The sequence below is a fragment of the Macaca fascicularis genome, chromosome 5 (genome assembly GCF_037993035.2).
Source record: "Macaca fascicularis isolate 582-1 chromosome 5, T2T-MFA8v1.1".
Lineage (NCBI taxonomy): Eukaryota > Metazoa > Chordata > Mammalia > Primates > Cercopithecidae > Macaca > Macaca fascicularis.
Window position 1 is genome coordinate 170973005 of NC_088379.1, and position 23866 is coordinate 170996870.

General features: G+C 35.5%; 1 protein-coding gene across 2 annotated transcripts in view; it reads left to right on the forward strand.

Annotated features, from left to right (window-relative positions):
• TLL1 (tolloid like 1) overlaps positions 1-23866 on the forward strand; it is a 225490-nt gene that overhangs the window by 198449 nt on the left and 3175 nt on the right. For both annotated transcript variants that reach the window (XM_005556244.5, XM_005556245.5), the window contains 4 exons: positions 291-416; positions 3310-3437; positions 16399-16612; positions 23540-23790. In XM_005556244.5, the coding sequence (XP_005556301.2) occupies positions 291-416; positions 3310-3437; positions 16399-16612; positions 23540-23790 (719 nt within the window). The remainder of the gene's footprint in view (positions 1-290; positions 417-3309; positions 3438-16398; positions 16613-23539; positions 23791-23866) is intronic.

Consider the following 23866-nt stretch of genomic DNA (forward strand, 5'->3'; position numbering starts at 1 on the left):
TCTTTCTCCTACCTAAAACTTCTACTCCAGCATAGGAATAAAAGAGGGTTACAAGTTATTATCATAGTACTAATGGTCTTGGAAATTTGATTCATGGTACGAGGCTACTAGCTAAACAAGGAAAGGGTACAACTAAGAGATCATACATTTTTGTTTGTTTTATGTTGGGAACAGGAGAAACCATGACTTAGTTTACCCTTTGGCAGTGTTAACCACAACTAAATGACTCCCTTTGATATCCTTTGTTTTTAAAGTTACTTACTAAACCATGGGATTGATCTCTTTGCTAGACAAAGACGAATGCTCCAAGGATAATGGTGGATGTCAGCACGAATGTGTCAACACGATGGGGAGCTACATGTGTCAGTGCCGTAATGGATTTGTGCTGCATGAAAATAAACATGATTGCAAGGAAGGTATGGAAAGGAATACACTTTTCTTGACAACATGTAGAATTGCATGTGGTTTGGATAAAGCACTGCTTCCAAGTAGAGTTAATCATTTCAATGAGTGATCTCATGGTGGGCTACCCAAATGTCAAAAAACAAAATTCTGTGTAATGTTCAAAGATCCAAGGCAAATGACTGGATCTTTACTTTGCATATAGGTGGCATTAGAGTAGCTTTGTATAACAGACATAGTAGCTGCTAGGATACCATCTGGTAGCCAGAAAAGCACCACGTTCTCCCCAGGTCTTTGTGGAACAGACCTTATAACAGCATGCATAGTTAAACTTAACTTCTGCTAAATGTTTTGCATTTGATGTAATACTCCTCCCAAAAATATCTTGTATATCTTGTGCATGTGCTACATAAGTGATGTCCCTTTAAATACCAGGAGTGTCAAACTCAAATGCCTACCAAAGGGAAGACATTTGAAAATGGTAGATACTGTGTCATTTAAAGTTTGAAGTCATGGTGTTGGTCCAGAAAAGCTTAATAGTAGCACAATCATACCCTACCCGATTTTGTCCCCAAGGCCTTACAAAATTCCACAACTTTTTTAAAGTAGTAATCTTAATCCCCTTAGCCACTATGAACTAGACGAGAACTTTAAATAGTTATTCAGCTCTTATTTCTTTCTTTGACAGTCTGTTCCCGAATTTTCTACTTAAGTTGGATTTATGCATGTTTTGAGAGGAGAATTACTAAGGCAAATTTTATAACTTTAGTCACCATATGTACATTGGAAGGTACCTGACTCTAACCACAGTTAGATAAGAATGTTTTGTGTAAACATTGCAATAATAGAGAATATCCTGAGTTGACCCTTGTTCCATTCAACTCCTTTGAAATATGGTTACATGTCGAGGATTTTCTTTTTCTCATTGAGCTAATGACATTGTGCAGAATCATATACAAGCAGGAATTTTTCTTTCTCTCCTTTCATGTATAAGCATAATATCTGTAACTTGGTAAGATAAGATATGCTATTAAATCAATAGATTAGGAAATAGGTCCAGGTTTTGGGGGTTTTGGGGGTTTTCTTTTTTGTTTTTATTTTGAAACAGGGTCTCCCTCCGTTGCCGAGGCTGGAGTGCAGTGGTGTGATCTCAACTGATTGCAGCCTCGACCTCCCAGGCTTAAGCAATTCTCCCACCTCAGTCTCCCAAGTAGCTAGGACTACAGGTGCACACCACCATGCCTAGCTAATTTTTTGTATTTTTTTGTAGAGACGGGTTTTTGCCATGTTGCTCAGGCTGGTCTCGAACTCCTGAGCTCAAGCAGTCCACCTGCCACGGCCTCCCAAAGTGCTGGGATTGCAGGCATGAGCGACTGCACTTGGCCCAGGTTTTTGTTTTTTGTTTTGCAGACATTGAAGGAAATTCAGAGAAAAAAAAACAAGACAGCTTTTATAGATTATAGATTATACATGTAGCCTGTGGATCACAGGTACAAATATGTCTCTGTTCATTACATAAATGATATAGGAAACTTCATTATAGATAAAACAACATGCAGACGCACCTTAATAAACTTGTCCTATTGCCAGGAAAGGGGTTGGATCATCTTTTACCTTCACTATAGTACATGCTCCTTGTACACTTTAGCAACGAGCCTCTCAACCTAGTCTCAGTGTCATCGCCACATCCTGCAGAGATCACATTTCACATTGCAAGGCTGAGACAGGGACGATGAAATTTAGAAAACCCTTGTCATGACTGGATCCAAACTTTCAAGGCTATGTCTTGCTACCATAATCATAGATTATCAGACAGGAACTGAATTTTACCTTCCACTTTATTGTAATCTTCTGTTGCAAATACAAATCTCCCTATGGAAACCTAGCACAATTAAGGTGAAGGTCTAGTATGAATGATTGCAGCAGCGGGGCCAACAGCAACTACAGTAAGTGCACTAACTAATGTTGGGCCATGTTACCCTTGCCCTGTAGCCCCGAAGGGTATAACCGGTGTGTATTCCGTTGAATAAAGTATTTCACCAAATGTATTGCTCAGGAAATTTTAGAAAATTATATGTACACAATACTTAACAAATAATCCCAGTCTAAACAAGGATGTATGTTATAGAATTTCCTAAATTATATAGAAAGAACACAGCTTGAGGATAATAAGTGTTTTTGAAATTTAACATTAACCATGTGGAAAGATCTTGTCTAAAATGAGCTTATTTTAATTGTAAAAAAAAAAAAAAAATTACATAATTATACTGATTGAATGAGGTATCCTTTGAAGTTCAGAAGCATCTCTAGGGCTAATAGCTGTTCATTTATTTTTCCTCTTAGTGCTTCCACTTGCTTTGATAAAATTAGGGCTAATTTATTTTAGAAGCTAAAATTATGATACAGGTATTCAAGTGTATATTTAACTAAGGGAGAGAGAAAATGTAAATACGTGATTCAAAAGGTGCCTTCATGATGTTAATTAGCTGTAAATGATGTTTCTTTTAATAGGAAAAAAGTTGCAAATGGCATAGTCCAATGATGTTTGTTTGTGACATTGGATTAAATACACCCATTGTTGATATTCTCTACTGTCAATATATGTTGCACTGTTAAAGTCTGAGCCACAGACCCATCAGTTTAAAATAAAAGTTCAATTTATTTTAGGCATTTATCTGATTTATGGTAAATACTTAATTTCATGTGAGGCAGACAACAAACATTGGCTGATTATACTCAGCAACAGATTTCCCAGAGCAGATGAATATGATAACCGACACGGAAGTGATAATTAGCTGGTATTCAGGAAAATCTTTCAGCAGGGCAGTGGGCAAATAGGCTGCTTGCTTTCTGCCTCAAACCTGGGCTGGATTGCCACACTGTCTGATATTATGGTTATTGGTACAGCTGAGTGTGAACAGAAGATCCACAGTCCAAGTGGCCTCATCACCAGTCCCAACTGGCCAGACAAGTACCCAAGCAGGAAAGAATGCACTTGGGAGATCAGCGCCACTCCCGGCCACCGAATCAAATTAGTAAGTGAGCACATCCTTTTACTTTCCATTAACCCGACTGCCCTTGTCTTGCATTACAAGCACTAGGAAATAAAATGGAAGTTTATCTAATTGAATTGAATCATAGGCAGCTGGAAAAGATTTTTTGTCTCATGCTTTCCTCCTTACACTAAAATCCTTGACTTGACTTCCTAGATCAAGGTGACTGCCACGTTGTTCTCCTCTAGTGTTTCTTATTCTGGTTGTTTTATAAGGCATTACCAAAGTTGCTTCAAAACAGTAGTCTTTATTTCTTAATATATTACTGGTAATTATATTTTCAAATTTGGAAAATAAATGAAGAAATAAAAGAATCAGAAATTTGCCAGAAAGCACAGAATAATAATTCACTTAAACCCAGCATAACATATTCTACTGGTTATACCAATTCCATATACATATGTATTTTTCATAATAGAATCAATTTTGTCGTGTGGTGTACAGAATATTATTTTTGCATGATATATTGCCCTCTGTACAAAGATACTGATTTCCTTGGATTTTGCCCACATTTTATCAGGCATGAGTAATTCAAATATGAGTATAATGTCTCATCTCTCTTGCATTCTTCTCATTTTGCATTCCGGCCTGGTCATAAATAATAACCTGATAATAAATGTTAAATTTCATTATAGGCCACAGAGTGTTTGAAGAGTATAATCTAAAGAAATAAAAATATAGAAATGTAGAAATGTTAACAATTTCCTGCAATATGTTGTTTTTAGAAGCAAAAGGCAGTGCCAACTAACAAGGCTCAGGAAAGAGCCCAGCAGGCACTATAATGACAAAAATTGTCTGAGGAGTGAGGCTACTAGTCCAAGGTAGCTCACTAGATGAGTCCAATCATAAGCTTAATTTTTAAATTTCTTGTTTTGACTCTTCCCTCAGTGACTATTATTGGCCAATAAAAAGGCCTTATTTATATACAACATTATAATAAAATCAGAGACAGTTGCCAAGAAATTCATATTCTTAGTATGGAGGTCCTTCCAATCTCCATAGTTGTAAGTGATTTCCCAGACAGAGATATCAGTTCATTTCAGCCACACTGTTGAAGGATCCTAAATGCTGAGAGACAGCACTAGAGGAACTCAACTGCTCTCCAGTCCTGTCCAAGGTCCTGATTGAGAGGATGATTCCCTGAACCTTATGGTAACTTCCTGAGCCTTATGGGCTGAAATATAGAGGCTGCATTCTTTTAAGGAGTTCATTTTCTTAAGAGAGTTGGAAAAATTGATTTTCATGAAGACATTTCTTTGTCTCAATCCAAATTTTTGTTGGATATCATATTCCTTCTTTCTGAAGAACTTATTTTTATATTTGGTATAAAGCATGTACATTAACACTTTTGAAAGCTGTTTTCATTGCATATAGAATTCTAGGATGACAGTTTGCTTTCTCCATCTTGAATGATTCCATTTTTTTCTGGCTTACATAGTTTTCCATACTTCTTTGGTAAATCTTATCATTATATCATAATTCATGATTATTTTTTCTATGGCTGCCTTCAAAATTTTCTTTTTATCAGCAATTTGAATATAATGTATGCAGGTGTATGTGTTTATGTGTGTGTATGTTTCTGTTTAATAATTTTTTGGTATTTTTCCTTTTCAGAATTATCTGAATTTCTTGCATCTGTATTGTGGGGTCTGTCATTAATTTTTGAAAATTCTCAATTGTTATTTCTTCTTATAATTCTTCTGTGCCATTGTCTCTCTTCTGGGATTCAAATTACTTATGGACTAGATTGTTTGCTGTTATTCCTCAACTCTTGGATATTCGGTTCATTTTTTGCCCTTCTTTCTGAGTTTAAGTTTCAGTAATTTCTACTGACCTATCTTAAAATTCAGTAATTATTTCTTCAGCTGTCTTGAATCTACTGATAAATTTGTCAAAAGCATTCTTTATCTCTATTACCATGTTCTTTATTTCTAGCATTTACGTTTCACTTATTATAGCTTCCAGTTGTGTTAGTCTGTTTGGGATGTCATAACAGATTATCACAGACTTACGGCTTAAACGACAGAAATTTATTTTCTCATAGTTCTGGAGGCTAGAAGTCCAAGATCAAGCTGTACTTAACAAGGGTTAGTGTCTGGTGAGGACTCTCTTTCTGGCTTGTATATGGCTCCACCTCACTGTATACTCACATGGCCTTTTCTCTGTGTATTCACAGAGAGAGACAGAGCTCCGGTGTCTCTTACCGCCCTAAACATATCACGTTGGGGGTTAGGACTTCAACATTAATTTTAGAAAAACACAATTCAATCCATAACACCGTTTATCTGCTGAAATCTCTCATCTGTTCTTGCATATTCTCTGCATCTTCACTAGGATATTTAACTTATCAATGTTAAATTCGTAGTTCCTTTAAATTCCATTTGATATAAACATAGGGGCCATGGGCTCAGGTCTGTTCTGTTGATTGTTTTGTCTCTTAGCAGTGTTTGATTTTTCTTGCCTTTTGTGTCTCATTTTTTTTTTATTAAAATAAGACATTATGTGTGCAATGGTAGAGGCTTTATGTCTGGAAATGGATGCATCTCTTGTGTTAGCTTATTAGTGTATTTGTGTGTGTGAAGAAGGGTGTTAGGTGGATCTAATTAAGCCAAGATTGGATTTTCTTGTTCTATTATTATCTTCATTGCACCACGGGCTTCAAATTCCTTTTTCTTCGGGTGGAGGTTGGGATTTAAGAGGTGTTTTCTCAATGCTTCTGTTTCACTCGTACCTTCTCTGTTCATCCCCAGCACAAATATCGTTCCTCTCCACCCTTTTTTGTCTTTATCAGTGATAGATGGCAGTTGCTTGTTACTTGGTGCTTGCTAGTCTGGTGGTGAAGGCAAAGGGTTCTTTATTATTTCAGTACAGACTCCACCTTAGGCAGGCCCTGCATGTTCGGGTCTTGGTGTTGAGCTTTCTCAGTGATCCTTTTTCTTCTCTTCATGGCAGTGAAACTCTGTCTATATATCTTATGAATCTTCCTTGGGAGAGAGTTTCTTTTCAGTCTCCTAGTGGTAGAAGATCTCTAATGTTACTGGTAGTTGATCCTGAATCCAGGACTTCCCGTAGGGGAAAGGTAGGTTTTGGTTTTGGTTTTATTTTGTTTTGTCAGTTTTGTTTTGACATTTCCTCTGCCTGCAGTGGCTCTGTACCTTTGTCGTCGGGGTGGCAGGGTTTTCTGCTTCTCCTTCAGAGGCTTAAGGCTGTGTTTTCTGAAGAAGAAATACAATGAGGCTTCAGACTTTTCTCGTGGCAGTGACCACTTCCCTTTCTCAAGCCTGAAACACGAAGGAAGGCACTCACCCACCTCCTGCTTTTTCCACAAATGTTCTTGTGAGCAGGAGATGGAGGTCCACGGAAAAGGATCTGCAAGTGTGTACAAGTTCCCCTCGTGTCTGTAGTTTCCTCTTCCCCTCATCCACACATGACCTTCACCAAGCCATCACCAATTTCATCAGAATGCTTTTCAGCTGGCTGTACGATACCAACATCTCTTCCTCTTGTAGTCTGCCACTGTCACATCTTTCCTTGGAAGGGCCTGACATTCAGTAGACTTCAGACTACTGTGATTTCCATGCTTTGGTGTGTTCAACCAATGTCGTGATTTTGTTTTGTTTTTTTTTTTTTTCACACTTTACATCATGGCTTTTTCTTGTTGTCAGGGTAGAAGTAAAACTAGTTCCAGCTTTCTATATCCAAGGGGAAGTAGAACTCCTAATATACCCCGGTTTTAAACATAGCAATACTCAATCCATTCTCAATTATATATCTTTCAGCTTGAAACATCCCATCTAACTCAAGGGCAATCTGTTCCTTCACAAATTGCAGGATTTATTTTTCTTGCCAATATTCAACTTGAGAATTAGGACATAAAGCATGTCTGTTCAACCATGGTCATACCTGCTGGTATCCTAAGAAGGTAATATTCAGAAGCAAACTGAGAGCTTTAACGCAAGTATTAAACTTTATTTTAGGAATTGGAATTTGTGTTTTTTGTGGAAGTAGTTATAGTGTAAGCTAGGTTTTCTCAAATGCTAGCATGTGTCAGAATTACCTGGAAGGCTTGTGAAAACACACATTGCTGCCACACCAGAACTTCTGATTCATAGCATAATATTGATTGCCACCATCCTATCCCACGGATCATGTTCATATAAAGCCAGACTCTCAATAGCATCCTAAGAGCCAGGGTTAGTAGAAAGTGTGTCACAACAGATTAGCCACCCACTCCAAGTAACATTTTGGTTCTATATTTTTTAACTCTTGCCATTTTCACACTATAATTGCTTTTTTTCCCCGATTGCCTTTCTGCATGTAATGTAACTGTTATCTAGTGTTATCTACTTTAAAACTGAAATCACTATTATTGCAGATATCAGCCAATAGTCATTTAGTGAACAATACTTTATAATAACAGTTCAAACCATTCAATCACCGACCCATGTACTTTGACATTTATAATACAGGAAATTTCATCAAGATGTTACAATGTGTAAAATAAAAGCATTTTGCCTGATTTCTTTAGGATCTTTAAATTTTTTTGTTTTTGTTTTGTTTTGTTTTTTGGAGTTGGAGTCTTCCTCTGTCACCCAGGCTGGAGTGCAAAGGTGCAACCTCGGCTCACTGCAACCTCCACCTCCGGGGTTCAAGCAATTCTCCTGCCTCGGCCTTCCAAGTAGCTGGAATTACAGGCACCTGTCACGAAACCTGGCTAATTTTTGTATTTTTGTAGAGACAGGGTTTTGCTATGTTGGCCAGGCTGGTCTCGAACTCCTGACCTCAGGAAATCTGCCCCCCTTAACCTCCCAAAGTGTTGAGATTACAGGAGTGAGCCACCATGCCTGGATAGATCTTTAATTTTTATGGAAGAATTTCAACCAAAACTGAAATTTAGAAAAAGAGTTCAATGAAACTTGAACAATTATGAAACATTTTAATCCTCTTAGGTCAAGAGCTCCTGGTAGATACTTGGTTACCAACTGGCTTCATTATGGGCAAGGGCAGGGATGAAAGGCAAAGAAAACATTTGGGTCCTTATGTTTACAGTGGAGCTTTCTTCACAATTCATGGATTGATATTCCTTTTTCTATAGGTAGGGTGGGAAAATAAGAAAGAATTTTTTTTCTTTTTTCAATTTATATTTTCTAATTGGCAGATAAAATTGCATGTATTTACCATGTACAATGTGATATGTTGAAGTACATGTACATTGTTTAATAACTAAATTTAGCTAATTAATATATGTATTATTCATCTTTTGATCATATTTGTGGGGAAAAAAACACTTAACATTCACTATCTTAGCATTTTTTAAGATTATAATGTATTATTAACTGTAAGTCACCATGTTGTATGATAGTTCTATTGAATTTATTCCTTCTATCTAACGGAAACTTTGTATTTTTTACTTAAATCTACTCAACCCTTTCCCATCTCAACCACCCTAGCCTTTGGTCAACACCATTCAACTCTCTGCTTCTTTAAGTTTGATCATTTTAGATTCCACATATAAGTGTGACCATGTAGTATTTATCTTTCTGTGCCTGGCTTATTTAACTTAATGTAATGTCCTGCGGGTTCATCCATGTTGCCACAAATGACAAGGTTTCCTTCATTTAGTGGCTCCACTGTGTATATATACCACATTTTGTAATCCATTCATCCACTGATGGACACTTAGGTTCATTCCATATCTTGGCTATTGTGAGTAGTGCTGCAGTGAACATGGGAGCAACAGACATTCCTTCAACATCCTGATTTCATTTATTTTTTATATAAACTCAGTAGTTGTGAAATTGCTGGACAATAGGTTAATTCTATTTTTAACTTTTTTCAAATGGCTGTACTAATTTACATTCCCAACAACAGTATGCAAGGATTCCCTTTTCTCCACATCCTCACCAACACTTGTTATCTTTTGTGTTTATGATAATAGTCACTCTGGCAGGTGTGGGGTGATGTCTCATTTTGGTTTTGATTTGCATTTTCTGGATGGTTAGTGATGTTGAACGTTTTTTTCAAATACCTGTTGGTCATTTGTGTCTTTTCTTTTGAGGAATGTCTATTCAAGCCCTTTGCTCATAAATAGGTTTATTTGTTTCCTTGCTATTGAGTTGTTTGAATTCCTTTTATATTTTGGATATTAGCGTAGTATCAGATGTATGATTCATAAATATTTTCTCCCATTCTGTAGGTTGTCTTTCCACGCTGTTGATTGCTCCCTTTCCTGTACAGAAGCTTTTTAGTTTGATGTAATCCCATTGTCTATTTTTGCTTTCCTTGTCTGTGTTTTTGGGGTGAAATCCAAAAAGTCATTGCCCAGACCAATGTCATGGAACTTTTCCCTACGTTTTCCTCTAGTAATTTTCATAGTTTTGAATCTTATATTTAGGTCTTTAATTCATTTAGAATTGATTTTTCAATATAGTGTGACATATGGGTCTAATGTCATTCTTCTGCATGTGGATATCCAGTTTTCCCAACACAATAGGAGGGGACTCTCCTTTCCCTATTGTGTGTTCTTGGCATCTTTGTCAAAAATCAGTTGGCTGTAAATGTGTGGATTTATTTCTGGGCTCACTATTCTGTTTTGTCAGTTTATGTGCCTGTTTTTATGCCAGTATTATGCTGTTTTGGTTACAATAGCTTTGTAGTATATTTTGAGGTCAGGTAGTAGGATGATTCTAACTTTGGTTTTTTTGTTTTTCAGTTTTTGTTTTGTTCAAGATTGCTTTGGCTATGCAGTCTTTTTGTGGTTCCATACACATTTTAGTGTTTTCTTTTTTTCTGTTCCTTTGAAAAAAATGTTATTTGTGTTTTGTTTCATCAGTGTTTTATAGTTTTCAGTGTAGAGATTTCTACTTACTGGGTTAAGTTTATTTCAAGGTATTATAATTTTTGGAGCTGTTGTAAATGGTATTGTTTTCTTGATTTCTTTTTCAGATAGTTTATTGCTAGTAAATAAGAATGTGACTGATTTTTGCCTGTTGATTTTATATCTGGCAACTTTACTGAATTTATTTATTACTTTCCAATAGGTTTCTGGTGGAGTCTTCAGAGTTTTCTCTTCATGAGATTGTGTCATCTGCAAACAGGGATAATTTAACTTTTCTTTTTTTTAATTTGGATGCATTTTATTTCTATGGCCTAATTGCTCTGTCTAGGACCTCCGGTACTATACTGAATAGAAGTGGTGAGAGTGGGCATCGTTGTCTTATTTCGGATCTTAGAGGAAAAGCTTTTAGCTTTTCTCAGTTGATTATGATGTTAGCTGTGGGTTTGTCATACATAGTCTTTATTGTGTTGTTGCACATTCTTTATATGCCTAATTTGTTGAGAGTTTTTTTTTTTTTAACATGAAAGGACGTTGAATTTGCCAAATTTTTTTTCTATTAATATGATGAGATCATTTTTGTCCTTCATTCTGTTAATGTCTTGCCTCATGTTTATAGATCTACATATGTTGAACGATACTTGCATCCTTGGGATGAATCACACTTTATCATAGTGAATGGTCTTTTCAATGTGCTATTGAATTCGGTTTGCTAGTATTTTGTTGAAGGCTTTTCATCCATGTTCATTAGTGATACTGCTCTTCAGGCTTTTTGTTGCTGTTGTTGGGTAATTGTCTGGTTTTGGTATCAGGATAACACAAGATTTCTACATGTTCCCTATTCAGTTTAGAAGCAAGGAAAAGAAAATTGTCACTGAAGACAATTTTATGAGATAATTTTTTAAATCATAGTTTATGAATTTTGAAAGCCTACTGTACTTTCTAACCCAAATTGTCCTGTAACTTGATGTATGGTTTTGTCGAGTGACATGTAGGTAGTGGCTGATAGGTATAAACAAGCCTTCTTTCACTGTGTCTGAGATCACAATTATTTTGGTTAATTTGGGTTATAAGGCTATAACTCAAAAAGATACTTAGATGATCTAGCAGTTATAGATAATAGGAATTACAATAAAATTCCTATATGCCCTTTGTGAGATAGGAGCATTCATGTGCATGATGTTCATTCACCATATGTATATTCAGTTTACAGTATGATTATCTAAATCTAGTATATATTATTGTACATTAACATGAGAACTGAACTATCAGAGTCAGTTTATTGTAGATTTATATTGAGACTTAGGCATTATAATGCAGTTATTACCTTTTATGCACTGATCTAGTTATCTACTGCTGCATAGCAAAATAGCCCAAAACCTCATGGCTTAAAGCAAGCACTGTTGTATCTCATAGTTTGAGGGAGTGGCATCAGTATTTAAGTAGTACTTTGCTGGTAATTTTTCTGTTGCATGTGACATTGATTGATTCACCTGGAAGCATATCTGAAGGGTTGAGGTGGTTGCAATTATATGTCTGTCATCTTGATGTGGAGGGTTAAAAGCCTGAGTCAGCCGGGACAACTATAGCACCCACACGTGACCATTGCAACATGGCGGTCTCAAAGGAACCAGACTCTTTTCTGTCAATCCTGGATCCCCAAAGTGTCCCAAGAGGCCGTGGAAGCCTCAGAAGCCCTTGAACATTACTTTGGAACATTCTGTTGGTAAAGCAAATCACTAAGGCTGCCAGGATTCTAGGGGAGGAGAATTGAACTAGAAACACACAGCCTTGCCTTCCCAATTTAGACTACTGACCTCCACAGCTGTAGAAGAATAAATTTGTGTTGTTTTAAGGCATTGAGTTTGGCAATCTGCTACAGCAGAGACCCACAAAAGACACATTTGCTTTGTTTTTATTATGCATGTGTGCGTTTATTTAATCATGAGGTACTGACTGAATGATTATAGCTTTAAAGTACAAAGAAATTGCAGTCACAAGTATCTGTTATCCCTGTTTTTATCCTGTCTTGGTTCTAAAAGACTCAACTGATCATTAAATTTGGTAGTACCTTTTTATATTTTGAATTAATGTTCATTCAAAACAAAATACTAACAAACAAAGTTCTAGGCATCCGAGCATACTGCAATAAGCTAATGTGCTTATATCATTTTTAGTTGATTTATCATATCCTTGAGTTTTGCTAAATAACATACAGTTACAAATTATAGCTTTATATATGGGATATTTAAAAAACACAAACATCTACAACTGTTAAATAATTATCCATCATAAATCCATAAAAATATATTTGATCACAGTTACAGAGCACTCATGGAGAAGAAAGGTTCTTTTGAATTAGGAGACTGAGGTTTGTACTCCATGATGCCATGTTTTTCCAGTGGCCTCTAATCCTTCACATATTTTGTGGGAAACCAAATGCCAGTTTTTACCAAAAACAGGAAAAGGTGAAAGATGGCTGGGACTAGGGACCTCTAAAGCTTATCTTACAGTTGCTCAAATTGCAACAGTCTCTTTAATTCTTTTAGTTTAAATGTTCACCCTTGCTAAATTTTATTTCTGCATTAAGTGCTGTCATTTTATTATCTCGTCCTTTGTGAATATATACAGTTACTCTGTAAGGCCTCATTCTTTAGCCATCGCCTGTATTTTCAATAAAAGAACCTCTACAGATGTTCATATGAGTGAACAGCGTCTGGAAGCCTGGCCAGGGGCCAGCCAGGTAATTGGTCTTGCTTGGGTGTTCCAGAAATAAAGTTATTATTTCCACAGCTTATATCGAGAGTTCAATTTTATTTCTTTTGAATTGGACTCCTTAATCTCTTAGCTTGCTTGTCTTGTGGGAAATGCATTAGGATTTCTGACTAGGGCCCATGGTTAGTCACTTTTTTTTTTGGCCTTTCTAAAACCTAGATTAGTAACCCTAAAATTATAGAAATATAATCATGGAATGAGTATGCTTTAAAGTTTTTTAATACCCAAATACTTATAAATTTTTCAACACTTAAGAAAAATATTTAAGTCTACCAAAGGAAGGTAGTGTTAGAGTGGAAATCTGAGTTCCTTACAGCTTTATACATTCAGCCTTGCCAGCTATCCTGTATCCATTGTGAACTTACAGGGCTTTTCGGGAACCTAAGTAGTGTCTTCTGGGGACATTTCTGCGGCATTGGTTCCTGGTGGCTGGAAATGTGCACATTCTTTATTATTTAGATATTGAGATTCATGGTTCGGCTTCTGTTGTAGAATAAAGTGATACATGACATATCACGCCTTATCATTATGAACTCTGAAAAATATTTTAGAAGTTTTTCCTCTCCAAAGAGTTCCTATAATACATTTCTGTGGCCTGGAAATATTTTCTGTTGATGTAAAGTCACTGTGTGTGGAAGGTTCTCTGTGTGGGTATCTCTACTATACAAGGGGCAGGCTTCCGAGATCTCAGCCTGTGAGTTAGTCACACCTTTGCTTGTGTGTGGTGGAGCTTTCAGTTCAGACTGATTTCTGGAAAAGGACCACCCAGCCTTGGCATTTGACCTAACAAGTTGCTACCTATTCCAAAAAGAAAATTCATTAATACCTTAATGAATGAGAGTTGTTTGCATCACTAGAGTATATGTCACTATGGAACCTTTGACTAATATGACTCTTAGAGACTCAGTCTGATTCCATTAGTAATTTGATAAAGAGCTGTAGCCAGTTGGCACCAGACCAGCTGTCACTATGGCCCCCAGCCCACCAGCTCAATGCCACTTTGTATGGTGTTGCTCTGTTCTGTTAAACAGATGTTATGATTTAGGCTAGACATCCTGCATTTCATTAGGAAGAAAAATATCACCTATTTATCTCACTCATTCAGTCTTCAATGGACCAATCAATGGACTGAACATGTGTGGTCTGTAAATTCTGATCCCAGCTTTAGCCACTACTTATAGCAAATACTTTAGAATGCCACGACCTCCAACTTTCTTAAAATACTCTCTTCTACACAGCAGGTTTCCCTGGTTATTTGATCTGTATATTTACAAATAAATGACTTTAAATCACAATCGAAAGAGATACTTGCTCAACATGCAGTGGTTTTTAGATATTCTTTTCCTGAACCAATGTTTTTCCTCTTGAAATTACATTACATTTATAATTCAGAAGCTTAGTTTCATATTTAATAAAGAACTCTAGGTGCGGTTAAGCCAATTTTCTCATAGTGGTTTCCTATCAATTACAAACCGATGTTAGAAATGTATATATGTACGCAATGGTAATAGGAGCAGACTGCTATTTCTTGAGAGGCAGAAAATGAGATTTAGTAGGCCCTGTCTGTAGAATTTTCATACTTGAGGTTGGCCATAAACGTCAGCTACGTTTTTGGGTAAATACATTGACAGATTTACGCAGACATCCACATACTTATTCAGGATCTTCTGCATCCCACTCAATGTGTGTACTCTACTGGGTTACAGAGATTAACAAGTGACACATTCCTTCAGTTATCGCCTGCTTTGCGTGTTGTGCTTCAGGATAGATGGACTCTACTGACGTCTCCTTGTTCGCTCTATTTCCCTACTCTGTCTTCTCCTTCCAGTGAGATTCTTTGTGGTATGTTCAGTCTTTTTGTACTAGCCAGTGTCTTTCTTCAAATGAAGTAAGCATTCCTTTTCATCCATCATGATTATAATAAACAATTACTCTAATGCTTGTTGGTTATAATATGTTTTATCTCTACTTTTTAAGTAGAGTGCAGTGGAAAGAGACAAAAGAGAGATCAGCTTTTTTCCCCCTTTTCTTTCTTCTGTTAAGTAACTCCATTTCTTTCTTCTACTCCCTAGTTAACATGAATTGTTTCTTTCATTTCTTTCTTCACTCCTCTGAAGTCAGAAGTGATAGTGGGTGATGTAGTGTGGTATGGAATAGATAGTGGGTTCACACTGAGACAGAGAAATTTTTAGTCTTTTTTTTTTTTGATATGTATTCAAATAGACTGAATATTATGATCACTTCAGCAAAACTGTATCAAATAAAATAAGTTTATTAAAAGTTTATGTGCCAACATTTTGTTGTAGGGATTATAGCATTTTAAGAAAGTTTGAAATGTATTTCATACTTTTTCATGTTTATTTTCTTTATATTATTTTAGTTTTATTCTATAGACTTAAGTAGGAATCACAGCTTTATTTCTTCAATGTATGATGGTTTTTCTGGGGAAAGAAAAGAGCCTTTGGAAATGGAAAATAACCTGTAATTTATGTAACTATTAATAGTTTGGACAATGTTATTTTCAGTCCATCTCAATTAAACTTTGCTTTGTGATCTACAGTGTGCTATACATTTAATTATTTTTTTATTTTAAATTTGCTAAGTCACACAGATGAAAATTATGACACAGGTAAATTAGAATAGTTTTTAAATGTCATAAATAAGAGCCAAGCATTCAAACTCTCCAAGATGTCCAATATTAAAATAAGTGTACCATCTACATGAAAAGTAAGTTAAAAATATTCTAGCATTAAGTATTATCAGTGTTTGCTAATGACAGGGTTTGTAAGAGCTAAATAAAGAAATATATAGTGAAAGTTATTCTCCTTTCATTTATACTATGAAGATTTGTTGCATTTAAGTTTTGTAAAAGTATGATAATACTTTGTTGAGTTTAGTTTAAGTGCCCAGGGGTAGGATAATGGCCAATGGGTTCTATGATGATCAAACCCAGAAGGAACCAATCTTTTAATATGATTGCTTGAAATTTTCTGATGAATCCTTTGGATTAAATTCAGAATAAAATACCATTTTTTAATAATCTGTTTAAATTCTGAGATTGAATTGCAATAGTAGCCAAATAGCCAAATAGTAGAATTTTAATAGCCAAATAGTGGAATTTCTTATGAAGTCATTACATTGTTTTCCTCATTGTGTCTTTTCAGATATTACATATTTTATCGATTTCACATCTTTCTCAATAATGCTCTAAATGTATTAAATTATGAGTATGCCCTGAACATATTTCATTAATATGTATTTCTGTCCCCAAAATTGTCCCATTTTGAGTGATTTGTTTTTTAAAAAAAATTTTATTTCTTCTTTTTAAAAAAGGCATTTAGTGAATTTGAGATTGAGCAGCATCAAGAATGTGCTTACGACCACTTAGAAGTATTTGATGGAGAAACAGAAAAGTCACCAATTCTTGGACGACTATGTGGCAACAAGATACCAGATCCCCTTGTGGCTACTGGAAATAAAATGTTTGTTCGGTTTGTTTCTGATGCATCCGTTCAAAGAAAAGGCTTTCAAGCCACACATTCTACAGGTCAGCAAATTTGAGTCGTGTTTCTCTTTTTTGGACTAAGATCCAGGTTTCTCTTCTGGTGAATTTGGTTCAATAATAGGATTGTAAATAAATCTCCAAGCATAGCAGATGAAATTTCATTGAAGCACTTTGTGAAATATTTGCAGAACCACAAGCATCCTACCTAAAGATTTTCGCAGTTCTTGAGCATTTAGGAAGACCCAATAGCTTTTGCCTGATTTGTGATCAGTGCAGTTTGTTTAAGTAGAACTGTACCGAAATATTCATATAATGTGTTTCATATTAACATTAGCAGTTTGATTTTTATGTTATATTTAACAGATAGAAATCTATGGCTTGATATTAAAAATGTATGTTTTATCTAATAACCTATCTGATCAGCTAGATTTTACATTAATATATTTTTATAAATAAGTTTAAGACTGATCTGTTTGACAGAGCCTCTATTTTTCCTTTGTTTATTTGGTAGGCAACATGATCTTTTGCCTAATCCTACAATCTAATTTACTCTTACACATTTCAACGAACTGTTCTGGGAATCTTAAAGAAATAGAATTTAATTTAGAAAAAATATGAAAAATTTTAGACAAAAATATAGAGTAATGTTATTTATAGTTTGGAGACAGTTTCGTTATATGTTCCATAAAATATCTATAGAATGTCCCCTTTTCATTCAGTTAAGACAATGTATTAGTTAAATGTAGATATTAACTGGTCATTTAGCTTGTACTGACACCTAGTGGCATTGCTGATGCATAAAAGATTGATACATGGGAGAAATTTGTCTTGGAAAACACAGTATAAAAACGTACAAATTCATCTATGAAATAATTTTAATGAAATTTTGTCATGAATGTCTGCTGATTGTTTTTATTCTTTCACTTTGTTTTGTAATTCATAATTTTAGCTATTCCATTATCCAACATTATTTTCCATTCATTTTATTATGAACATTTGATTTATACTGAAGTCCGTGATAAAGATATTGTCAGAATAGTAATCTGATTAATAATAGTAATCATTTGTCTTCTATCAATAATACAAATTAATTACTTCTTATGATTAATATAAATATTACACATGAGGAAAATCTTACATAGACCAGAGAAATGTCATGCTAATGAGAGATTTTCCACACATTTGGCATTTACTCTTTCAATATTTTTCTTATAATTTGTCACCTAATGAAGAGGTGGAAAAATAAAATCCTATTATTTAATCAATGTTTCACTGATAGCACAGAGTTCATCACATTCTGGAAAATATCGTCATCATAGGTTCCAAAAATGTAGTGTGAAAATGTGCTGTCGAAACTGTTTAAATAATTGATGATACAGTATTTTAAGATTATCTATTTTTTCTTATTCATTTTTATAAAAACTTATTTTTATGCTGTCTCTTTTTACCCCTTGTAAGCAGGATAACTGAGGTTCTATTATGTCTCAGTGTGTCGGTACATCTGGGTTCCTGCTACAAGTGAACCCTTAGCTAGCAGGAAACTTTTGAAAAGATCATTTCTTTGGATCTCAGTTTTCTCATCTGTAAAATAATAATCCCAAGGTTACCTACAGCAGCAAAACTCCATACCTCCCTAATTTGCATGACTTCTTCCCATGCACGCCATTTGCAGTGTTTGTATTCTGATGAACATTCCACTAAGAGGATCTAATTTTATCTTAACGGAGGTCATGTATTATGATCCAATGGTAGAGAATGCACTGGGCATTTTAGTCTTACACACATACTTTACATAGATTGCATCCTCAAAAGAACTGTGTGACATAGATCCTATCATCCTCATTTTGCAGATGAAGCCAGTGAAAATCTGGACGATTAATTTGCAGTTTCTAAAATAGTGTCAAAGCCTGGGTTTTATTCTAATTCTGATTGTCTCCAAAGATAATGTACTTCCTACTATAGTAATATTTTCTCATGTAAAACTTTTGGATTAGGAAGAAAATGAATATAAAAGTATCATTCTTATAAGGTGAAGATTGAATGCTTCTTTATAGAAATATTAAGCAAATCTCTTCAAAGTATGGAAGTGACTAGGCTCATTTTATTTCCCTGTTTCATTCACAACCATTCAGATACCATGTGAGGAACCCCAATCACAATTTGTTAGGCAAAACAGGCCATGGATATTCTTTAAGCCTGCCCTGTTATTTCAGAAATGAGAAATTTAAGGCTAAAAAATTTAATGGTAACTGAAATAGCACAAGAAGTTAGTAATAGTTGAAATTAGAGTCCCAACTTCCCAACTCCTGTTCCTTTATTATTCTGAGAATTTTTGATATCACTTGTTTGTTTTTTCAGCTAGGTTGGAATTTTTCTGGTAGACCTCTTTTTTTCTATTACTTTCTAGTAATCATACATGTTGAAATACTCTTAAGTCTGCTTTTGTTTCTCCTCAAAGTCTCTTTAACAGGTTCATTTATTCTACTCTTTCACCAAATATTTATTTTGCATCTGCTTTGGACAATGTAAATGTGTGGGAATTTTTAAGACAATAGAAGGAATTCCTGTCTACTGACAGCTTACAGTCTGATAAGTTAAACTTATGATTTTCAGTTTATCTTTCAATTTCTGCTGACAAGACAGCCAAGTCCAGTACCATATCTGTCAGCCTTTGCTACATGTATAAAGCATTTATTCATTATTTACTGTCTTCTAGAATATGGATGGCTATTTTTGATGGATCCTTTAAGTATATAGTTTCATTTGCTTAGATAAATTTATATTTTTGTATACAATTTTAATTTTATGCCCAAGAGAAATTTCTAACACTATGAATTTTAAAACTAGGTGACTAGAAATGTAATATGTAATTATGGCTGCTTTTCTTTAGAAGTTAAAAAAACAAGTCCACGGAAAATGGACTTAATTGAAAAGAGTTCTTTTTTCCTCTGACAGTTTGCTCAAATTTGAATTCCAAATTTATTTTAATAGGTAACAAATGATATTCCTCCAGCCTTAAATAACTTAATTAAAGGAAGCAAATCTTTAGTAAAAAAAAAAAAAAAAAAAAAAAAAATTCCTGTGTCTTAGTTCTAAGAGGATATGGCTACAAAACAGAAAAACGAGAGAAACATGGAGAGAAAATAATTTTTAAAATCAAAGTATTGTCTCTTGGGACTTCTTTTCTGTGATATAAAACATCATATTCTGTGTCAATGACATTTAAAAATAAAGTAATATATTATTAAACTCTTTGGAAAGGAAATTATTTTGATCTAAATCAATTAAACTGGATTGCTCACTAAAAGCATTTATAGGTCAAATTACAAGAGTTCTCCTGGAGTTTAATACTTTACCAGGAAATAAACAAACTTGTCTTTCCAAATTAAAATGAAGTTCACCATAGGCTTCTCTTCCCTCCTTTTTACCTTTCCTATTCAGCTTCATTTTCCATTTCTCAGAATTCTGTAAGAACTGCTTTGGCAGCTGTTCTTTAGATGATATAAAAATGCTATTGCCAACATAGTAAATAACTGGTTTTATATTTTTCTGACTTGGTAAATGAATAGGTAGTTTCGATGAAAATGTGTTCACCGTATTTAAAAGTCATCTTTTAAAGTGACCTATTACAATAAAGGACCTATTGACCATTGCTTGAATGGCCAGGAGGATTCTGGAAAACACCCAGAAGCAATTGCCCTCAGGCTGCCTATTGTATTCTGGAATTTTCTCAGGGCATATTATAGGTTGGTGCAACAGTAATTACAGTTTAATAAAATCACACCTCTTTTGCATATAGCATTCAAATGTTCATTTCATTCTTTACAAATTCATCCTGTGGACTAAATTATGTCATGGGGGGTGTGTAAGTGTGAGTGAATGATGGTTAGAACATTAATTCCTGTGGACTGAATTCTGTCATAGGGTGTGTGTGTGTTTGTGTGTGTGTGTCACAGTTAGAAATTAAGTCCAGGTTTATTAGTTTGAGCAGTGATCCACAGAAATGGGGGTGTGCACTGCAACAGATAAAAGAAAACGGACGCAAAAGCGGGGGGCGCGGAACTTCTTGTTGTCCTTAAATGCAGCTTAAGGCATTTGTTTTTAAATGTAGGTCGTTTTTCTAGAAGTTTTTAATAAAGTTCCATAAAGACACCTTCCTGTGATTTTCAGATTCATAAAGCCTCTATGAAGTCGTTTTTCCTCTTCTGTTTAATTTCTTTAATTCTTCCTTGATTTTTGTTCCAAGTTGCGGCTGGCAGAGTGTTGCTTCTTCTGGATCCTGGTCCTTGTAATGCTACCTTATATCCGTGAGGCAGGCACACAAAAGGCTGCCTGCACCAGCTCTCCAGGTCCTCCCCGGCTGCTCTTCCTGGGCCATGGAATAAAAGTAATGCAAGTGCCGAAGCTAGTTTAAAAAGCTGAAAACAAAATATATCAGTCAATACCCAAACTTGGAGAAGAGGTAGAATTTTAAAAAATCTGTAAATGAGATTACACTGATTTACATATTTATATGTTGAATTCAGAAATATTTTTCACAAAATATTTTACTGGCCTTCAAAAGTAGAATTTTTCCTTCCTAATAGAATATTAATAGTGCTTTAAATTGTTGTTCATTTTTCTGGGTTTTTCATTTCAAACCTGAGTGGATCCTAGAGTACAGATGATGGCATTTACATATGCTCATAGGAAAATAATAACAATAATAATGGTAGCTTAAGTTTATATAGGTTTTACTATGCCAGGCACCTTTCAAGCATTTTTCATATATGAACCTATGCACTCTTCATCTGGACCCTATGATGTGAGTACTATGTATGATTCCCTTTTTAGAAATGAAAGTGTGGAAAAAAGTCTCCCAGCTGGTAAAGAATAGAGCCAGATTTGCAGCCAGGCAATTTGACTGGGAGTTCCATCCCATGAAGGGGCAAATAATTCTTGGAGTTACTGAGATAAGAAAAGCTCCATACTGGGAAAGGGAGGATGCTTGGCTTCCAGTCTGTGGGACTTGGGAGATAAAATCCCAAGGGTAATTGGTATTCCAGCTTTCAGGACTATTTCCTCACATAAATACATTTGTAATAGTGGCACCTCTATCAGTAGGTTGTGTGAGATACTCATCTACCATTTGGAAGACGGAGGGACATTTGCATTCACCGTGTAACACAGCCTAATGGGGAAGTCATTCTTGTAACTGGAACCCTAGCTGGAAGTTCCTTCATATGTTAGTCACATAAAGGTCTCTGAATTTGCTGTTGTTTATGATAACGCCCATAGAGTTGCTTGGGCACACATGATTTCAGACAAGGGGTTCAATACCCATAATTCAGAAACATTTTGTTTTTTAAAAGTCACCAAACCACAATATGGGTAAACTATATACAAATCTGAAAAGTTCAATTTAGAATTTCGGCTGCCTAACCATCTTCGTGAAGGACTATCTGGTCACAGACTACCATCACAGTGTTACAGTTGTACTTGGCTGTCCAGTGGTTTTGCTTCTCCAGATTTTACCACATTGGATTTCCTCTAGGATGGTCCTTATTTTAGCAGTAAAACTCCTACTTCCCAGAAACTCTTTCAATCTCTGACAAACAGAGACAAAAAGAAACTCCACTTTCTCCTGACACTTTTCATAGCCTATTCTTTTATCTCCCTCCTAACCACCATACTTGCTTGGATAGGTTGATGGGGCATTGTAGACTCTCTGCCTTTATTTAATCTCCAGTAATTAAAAAGTTTTAGGGCTCTGGCCAGGTGCGGTGGCTCATGTGTGTAATCCCAGCACTTTGGGAGGCTAAGGCAGGTGGATCACTTGAGGTCAGGAGTTCAAGACAAGCCTGGCCAACATGGTGAAACCCTGCCTCTACTAAAACTACAAAACATTGGCCACATGTGGTAGTGAGCGCCTGTAGTGCCAGTTACTTGGGAGGGTGAGGCAGGAGAATTGCTTGAATCTGGGAGGCAGAAGTTGCAGTGAGCCAAGATCACACCACTGTACTCCAGCCTGGATGATAGAGCGAGAGCTCTTCTCAAAAAAAAGGAAAAGTTTTGGGGCTCTGACTACAAATTGTTCCTGAGAGGAGTGTTTGAAACCTTTTATTTTCTAAATTATACTAACTAAAACATTTTATGCCCACTTGCTTATTTCGTTGGTGTATTTACCTTGAGTGACAAAGGTCACTCAATAATAACTGGTAGAGCCTGTGCTTATTAATTTATCTTTTTTAAAGGAGCTGTGAGGAGCATTTACTATTTTTTCTTGTAATAAACACAGACTATCGTTGGATAGATTCGAGAATTGTAAAGATAATTATAATTAATGATATATGTAGGTTTTTCCCCATCAAGTGAGATAAATATTTCTGTTGAAGTAAAATACTACTATTGTATATATTCTATATAGAAAGTTCTATATAACACAAACACACGCTGAGGAGTTTTGTATCTATTGTTGAATTTTAAGTTACTTCTCACTTCTTTGCATTTGGGCTTCTTAAATTGTTACGATTAAACTTAAGTTAATACTCTGGAGTCTCCTCTATGAAAATAGTTATTTGAGACTAGAGACAGTGTTAGGTATTACAATTTTAAAAATTATTGAGTCCCTAAGTGGTAGATTCTAAGTGATTTTCATGTTTTTAATTCTGAAACCTCGCTAAAATTGGTACCATTATTTTCATCTGTATTTTACCCTTGAGAAAAACATGGCTGAAAGACATCCCTTACCCGGAGTCACAGGGCCCGCAGGCATTGGGACTGAGATTCCAACCCAGACCGTCCATGTCTGGGGCCTGGGTGGGCACTCGTGACACTATCTGACTCTTCAGTTATGGAAAACATAACTGATACTGGAAGTAGAAACAGAAGTTAGACAATGGCTAGGCTACACTGAAACTACACTGAAATTTAAATTGGACCCGTTAAAGCCCATTGACTTTACTCGTTTTATTTTTCTTTCCTGGGCAGAGTGTGGCGGCCGATTGAAAGCAGAATCAAAACCCAGAGATCTGTACTCACATGCTCAGTTTGGGGATAACAACTACCCGGGGCAGGTTGACTGTGAATGGCTGTTAGTATCAGAACGGGGCTCTCGACTTGAATTATCCTTCCAGACGTTTGAAGTGGAAGAAGAAGCAGACTGTGGCTATGACTATGTGGAGCTCTTTGATGGTCTCGATTCAACAGCTGTGGGGCTTGGTCGATTCTGTGGATCCGGGGTAAATATACCACCAATAGGATACCCTAGACACCATTAAGATGCCTATTGATTCATGATTGATATATGTACCATTC